The 7,500-nt window shown below is 46.4% G+C and overlaps 1 protein-coding gene across 1 annotated transcript in view; it reads right to left on the bottom strand.

Moving 5' to 3' along the window:
• The window catches only part of nlgn3b (neuroligin 3b), a 33,786-nt gene that overhangs the window by 9,389 nt on the left and 16,897 nt on the right, over positions 1 to 7,500 (bottom strand). The window contains exons 4-6 of the mRNA XM_076987564.1: positions 4,175 to 4,330; positions 2,827 to 3,094; positions 917 to 932 (exon numbers count right to left, since the gene is read on the bottom strand). Coding sequence (XP_076843679.1) covers positions 917 to 932; positions 2,827 to 3,094; positions 4,175 to 4,330 — 440 coding nt within the window. The remainder of the gene's footprint in view (positions 1 to 916; positions 933 to 2,826; positions 3,095 to 4,174; positions 4,331 to 7,500) is intronic.

Below are 7,500 nucleotides of genomic sequence, written 5' to 3'. Positions count from 1 at the left end.
CACACGTCTCTCCACACAGCTCACCACACCACACACGTCTCTCCACACAGCTCACCACAGCACACACATCTCCCCACACACCACACCACACACGTCTCTCCACACACCACACCACACACATCTACCCACACACCACACACGTGTCTCCACACATCACACCACACACGTCTCTCCACACACCACACCACACACGTCTCTCCACACAGCTCAACACACCACACACATCTCTCCACACAGATCACCACACCATACACGTCTCTCCACACAGATCACCACACCACACACCACACCACACACGTCTCTCCACACACCACACCACACACGTCTCTCCACACAGCTCACTACACCACACACATCTCCCCACACACCAACACCACACACGTCTCTCCACACACCACACCACACACGTCTCTCCACACACCACACCTCACCAACACACGTCTCTCCACACACCCACACCACACACATCTCCCCACACACCACACACATCTCCCCACACACCACACCACACACATCTCTCCACACAGATCACCACACCACACACGTCTCTCCACACAGCTCACCACACCACACACATCTCCCCACACACATCTCTCCACACCACACCACACACATCTCCCCACACACCACACACATCTCCCCACACATTACACCACACACGTCTCTCCACACAGATCACCACACCACACACATCTCTCCCACACCACACACGTCTCTCCACACAGCTCACCAAACCACACACGTCTCTCCACACAGCTCACCACACCACACACATCTCCCCACACACCACACCACACCACACACGTCTCTCCACACAGCTCACCAAACCACACACGTCTCTCCACACAGCTCACCACACCACACACATCTCCCCACACACCACACCACACCACACACGTCTCTCCACACAGCTCACCACACCAGACACGTCTCTCCACACAGATCACCACAACACACACATCTCCCCACACACCACACCACACACGTCTCTCCACACAGATCACCACACCACACACATCTCTCCACACAGCTCACTCAACCACACACGTCTCTCCACACAGATCACCACACCACACACGTCTCTCCACATAGATCACCACACCACACACTTCTCTCCACACAGATCACCACACCACACACGTCTCTCCACACATCTCACCACACCACACACGTCTCTCCACACACCACACACGTCTCCCCACACAGCTCACTCAACCACACCACACACGTCTCTCCACACATCTCACCACACCACACACGTCTCTCCACACAGATCACCACACCACACACATCTCTCCACACAGATCACCACACCACACCACACCACACACGTCTCTCCACACAGATCACTACACCACACCACACGTCTCTCCACACAGCTCACCACACCACACACGTCTCTCCACACAGCTCACCACACCACACACGTCTCTCCACACAGATCACTACACCACACCACACGTCTCTCCACACAGCTCACCACACCACACACGTCTCTCCACACAGCTCACCACACCACACACGTCTCTCCACACAGATCACCACACCACACACTAGGGTTGTCCCGATCCGATATTTGGATCGGATCGGCCGCCGATATTAGCAAAAAATGCGTATCGGTATCGGATCGGCAGGCATGAGAAAATGCCGATCCAGACTCCCGATCCAGTTTTTTTAATCCGATCAGGGTTTTCCAGCGCACCCATTTAGATAATCCATTCCAGTTTTTGCTGTGGTTTTGCCAGTGAGAGTAAAATCCGGTCCGCATTTTCCAGCACACCTTCAGCACACGAGCATAGCGTCTGCCCCAATTTAGCTCCGTGGCATCTCGGACCACCGTGTAAATTTGAAGTTATCGGTAAAAATGTCAGTTGTGTGGGATTATTTTACCTTAAAGGATGACAAAGACGAAGAGGTAGAGTGCAACATATGCCACAGTAAAGTCAAGCGTGGTGGTAAAGCTGTAAGAACTTTTAATACCACCAATCTAATCAAGCATTTAGCGAAATACCACCATAAACAACATGACGAGTTTCTAAAGAAAACCGAAGACAAAAAGAAAGGTCCTACACAACTAACACTGGCAGAAACGTTTGAATTGAAGGGAGTGTATAGATGGGGATGGAGCAGCAAAGTGTGGAGTAGAAGGCATTTTGCTTTTAATTAGATTACGATATGTGCACGGATTTTTTTTAAAGCTTTGGTTTACACTTGTTCAAGAGCACTGATGGATGTTAATGTTAATGGACTATATGTTAATAGACTATTTTCCACTCAGGTTGTGTGTTTTGCTTTTTTAATATAATTTACAATATTATTTGCACTTGTGACTTTTTAAACCTTGGTTTACTGATGCTATTTCTGTTTGTTATTTAATATTTTGTCTATTTTGAGTTTATTAATTGCTAAATAAACAGGTCAGTTTCTCCTTACCAACCATTGTGTATTATTCAAACACACCTAATTCAGCTGGCTACTTGTTATCAAGAGTAAAACGCTTTTCAACATGAGTTTGACAACAAAGTAAGTTGGCTAAATAACTTTAAACTTTAATACATGCTTGGATAGGCCGGTATCGGTATCGACCGATAACGGTATCGGATCGGAAGTGCAAATAAATATCGGTATCGGATCGGAAGTTCAAAAAGCTGGATCGGGACATCCCTACCACACACGTCTCTCCACACAGTTCACTCGACTGTTCATATGACTATTATTACTGTTCATAGGACTGTTATGCCTGTTCATATGACTGTATTACTGTAACACCCCTCTTTCCTCACATGGCACTACTGAATTTGAACATTCCCAAATTAGGAAGAGGGCAGTGAGGTGCAGCCCCGCCTTCCCTCCCGGGATGTGGAAGCATCCTGATGTCTTTGGGAATCGTGTGGTGGGAATTCCTTACCCTCTGAATGGTGGCTGAGAGTGAGCAGACTGACACAAGACGCTCCGATTCCTGACCCGAACACGGTGACCCGGCCCGGATCCCCTCCGAAGTATCCGATATTCTTATTGATCCAGCGCAATGCCTGGATCTGATCCAGCAGGCCGTAGTTCCCTTTAGCAGCCTGATCGCCAGTGCTCAGGAAGCCTGACACACACAAACACACACACACACACACACACACACACACACACACACACACACACACACACACACACACACACACACACACACACGTGTTCATACACACATACACACACATTAGATACTTATAAGGAGGATTAGCTTTTTCACTGTATGATGCAATCCATCTCTCTTCTAAACTTTAACAAAATGTGTGAGCGCCTGATCAATAATGTGTGTGTGAGTCCTCTGATCATCACCACACAGCTGATGAACTGTTCAGTAAACACTGAGACGGAGTAAGATGCGTGTGTGTTTCTCAGAAGTATTTACTGTTTCATATATGACATACATAACCAACTTGAGCAAAATGAATGTTCTTTAAATACAAATATAAATGCCTAGATAAAAACAAAAAAGCATAGAATGTGTGTGTGTGTGTGTGTGTGTGTGTATGTGTGTGTGTGCATAAGAGAGAGACAGAGAGAGAGAGAGAGAGAGAGTCACAGTTACAGATTAGATTAGTCACAACATTAAATTTTTTTGGATAGTTAACCAGAGCAAAGCCCACATGATTTTCACCTTGATGTCCAAGATATTAGAAAAATAAAATGGCGTGTATTTGTCAGCACAAAATGGAGGCGATTTAACAAACTATGAGACAGAAGATGATTTCAGTGGTGTGATCTCGTCTCATCTAGACTCTGCATCAGCGATCAGGCTCTTCTGTGCCTCTTCATGAACAGCAGAAGAGCTCTGAGCGTGTTTTTCACTAATTTTCATTAAAATGCAAGAATGTTTTTGTTGAACTATAAAGTGGTGGCTTTTCATCATGAGAAAAATCAGGAACTGTGCCCCCACTCACACAACCTTGACCCCCCCACAACAACCTGCGTGTAACAGCTTGCAGAGTGACACAAGGCCTGTCGATATTTAACACAAAATTATTAACGATTTATTGTCGCTTCAGTAATCAGGTATACTTTGTGTGTGTGTGTGTGTGTGTGTGTGTGTGTGTGTGTTTGTGTATATGTGTGTGTGTGTGTGTTTATGCATGTGAATGCATGCGTGTGTGTGTTTGTGTATATGTGTGTGTGTACACACCTAACACTCCTACTCTGTAGTTCAGAGTGATGACGATGACGTTGCCGTAGCTGGCCAGCACGCTTCCGTCCATGATGTTTCCGGTACCTTCCATGTAGGAGCCGCCGTGGATGAATAGCATAACGGGCCACGGGTCGTCACGCGTCTCTCGTAACCCTAGCAACACACCACCAAACCAGGTTAACACAGGAGGAACCCAACACTACCAACACCCCACCAAACCAGGTTAACACAGGAGGAACCCAACACTACCAACACCCCACCAAACCAGGTTAACACAACCCAACACTACCAACAAATGTAAATGTGCCATATTTTGTCAATTGTGATTTTTACACCCCAATCGAAATTTGTCCTCCGCTTTTAACCCATCTGTGCAGTCAGAACACACACACAAACACTAGTGATTACTAGGGGTCTGTGGATCACATGTGCCCAGAGAGGTGGGCAGCCCTAGCCCGGGGAGCAGTTGGGGTTAGGTGCCTTGCTCAAGGTCACCTCAGTCATGGCCTTAGATCTGGGAATCGAACCCAGGACCCTCTGGTCACAAGACCAATTCCCTAACCGCCAGGCCATGACTGCCCCCCAAATAACAACACCCCACCAAACCAGGTTAACACAGGAGGAACCCAACACTACCAACACCCCACCAAACCAAGTTAACACAGGAGGAACCCAACACTACCAACACCTCACCAAACCAGGTTAACACAGGAGGAACCCAACACTACCAACACCCCACCAAACCACGTTAACACAGGAGGAACCAAACACTACCAACACCCCACCAAACCAGGTTAACACAGGAGGAACCCAACACTACCAACACCCCACCAAACCACGTTAACACAGGAGGAACCAAACACTACCAACACCCCACCAAAACAGGTTAACAAAGGAGGAACCCAATACTACCAACACACAAACACACCACCAAACCACGTTAACACAGGACGAACCCAACACTGCCAACACCCCACCAAACCATGTTAACACAGGAGGAACCCAACACTACCAACGCCCCACCAAACCACGTTAACACAGAAGGAACCCAATACTACCAACACCCCACCAAACCAGGTTAACACAGGAGGAACCCAACACTACCAATACACCACCAAACCAGGTTAACACAGGAAGAACCCAACAGTACCAACACCCCACCAAACCAGGTTAACACAGGAGGAACCCAACATTACCAGCACCCCCCCAAACCACGTTAACACAGGAGGAACCCAATACTACCAACACACAAACACACCACCAAACCACGTTAACACAGGAGGAACCCAACATTACCAGCACCCCCCCAAACCACGTTAACACAGGAGGAACCCAACACTACCAACACCCCACCAAACCAGGTTAACACAGGAAGAACCCAACAGTACCAACACCCCACCAAACCAGGTTAACACAGGAGGAACCCAACATTACCAGCACCCCCCCAAACCACGTTAACACAGGAGGAACCCAACACTACCAACACCCCACCAAACCACATTATTTGCGGCTGGCCAACCCTGCGGCTGGCTATGAAGCTAAAGTACATGTGATGTAATGAAAGGTCCTGCAATACGTTCCCCTGTAATGTCCTGAACTAAAAGTAGGACTGCTAGTAACGGGAACAGGCATGGAGTAAACAAGGTGTCAATAACATAAGACCTAAAGGAAAGTCAAATAACAAACGTAACTGGTTCATTTATATTAACACAGTCATGAAACCCTAACGGCTAAAATCCATATAAATGTGTCGTTCTCAGTGAAGGTGCCTGTGTTGTGAGAGGCACATCCATAACTCAGAAGAACGAGCATTCGTCCAGTCTCACGATGTTGTGGCTAGCTGTCCAGCAGCTAGACGGCCGTTAGAAGTGTCTGGGCACGTATTCATTCAGACACAGTCTCAGAACTGCTTTGAAAAACAAACAAAAAAACCCCAACAAATGCAATTTATAATTTATCCTGCCAATAAACTGAGATCCAGTGAGTGACAGGACCAGTGTGGGATGAGTCTGGGCGGCAGTCTGCTCCTTGTTCTGCCTCGGGTCGCTCTTCCGTTATGAGCACGGATAATTTGTGCTGTGCTGTTTCCCCGCAGAGCCTGAAGGAACCACGTGTAAATATGCAGGATGGTTTTGAGGTTACTGCAGACAGTAGTGTGGATGCTTCACTGCCTACTCTCTGACTGTGCAAGACCAGAGCAAAGATCCTTACAGTACTCAGCATCAGTACTAATGTGGGCAGTGTTTATAATGGGATCAGTGAGGTCTAATGTGGGCAGTGTTTATACAGGGAAAGGACGACTACAGTCTCCTATTCTACAGTCCCTCACCTTCTGGCTGTCATGGTTTCATGGTGTCATGGTGTTATGGTGTCATGGTTCATCATGAAGCAGCTCCTTGGTCTCCATTAGTGATCCCTCTTCACTAATGTATTGACCGTATAGAGCAGTTAATAGATGTGTACCAGTTCCATCAGGAATGCTCAGATCCCAACAACAGTTTCATCAGGAATACTGAGATCCTAGCACCAGTTCCATCAGGAATACTGAGATCCTAGCACCAGTTCCTGTCTGCCTAGTTCAAGATCTCTTCAGAGTAAACTCTCCAGACCTTACTACAGGATTTAGAGTAAACTCTCCAGACCTTACTACAGGATCTAGAGTAAACTCTCTAGATCTTACTACAGGATCTAGAGTAAACTCGCCAGATCTTACTACAGGATCTAGAGTAAACTCGCCAGATCTTACTACAGGATCTAGAGTAAACTCTCCAGATCTTACTACAGAATTCATCTGAACCACTGATGTTCTACTTAATACTTTCTTTCTATTTGTATTTAATTAAATAATGAGAATTTGTTTAATTATTATCTTCATGATTAATGTAGCTGTGCACCGTTGTCTTTGCTGCTGTTGGCATGGCGATGCTAATCGGCCATTGCGGTCTATCCGGTCCACGAACGTTGCGTTTCATTTACGTATTAGTCCTTCTCATCACACCTTCTCTCAGATGCTTCGTTGGTTCCACCTGTGTTGAGTTTCATCCACACCTTCTTGGACCTCGTTGTCCTGATGTAGATGCGCATGTGGTGCTATGTTGATGCTCATTATGTCGTTGTTGATCGCAGTTTACTTCTGTTTTCATGATTAATAATTATTTTAGTTAATAAAACATTTCTCACAAATTTCCCTCAGGACGAATAAAGTCTTTAATATTGCTGTTATCCTTATGGGCTGTGTAAATAAAGGTTATTAGACTGGGTTAAAGAAAAGTCTTTATTATTGTTATTATCCTTACGGGTTGTATAAATAACTATTATACTGA

This window comes from Brachyhypopomus gauderio, unplaced genomic scaffold (assembly GCF_052324685.1).
Source record: "Brachyhypopomus gauderio isolate BG-103 unplaced genomic scaffold, BGAUD_0.2 sc54, whole genome shotgun sequence".
NCBI classification, from domain to species: domain Eukaryota; kingdom Metazoa; phylum Chordata; class Actinopteri; order Gymnotiformes; family Hypopomidae; genus Brachyhypopomus; species Brachyhypopomus gauderio.
This window is presented reverse-complemented; position numbering and strand designations above follow the sequence as displayed.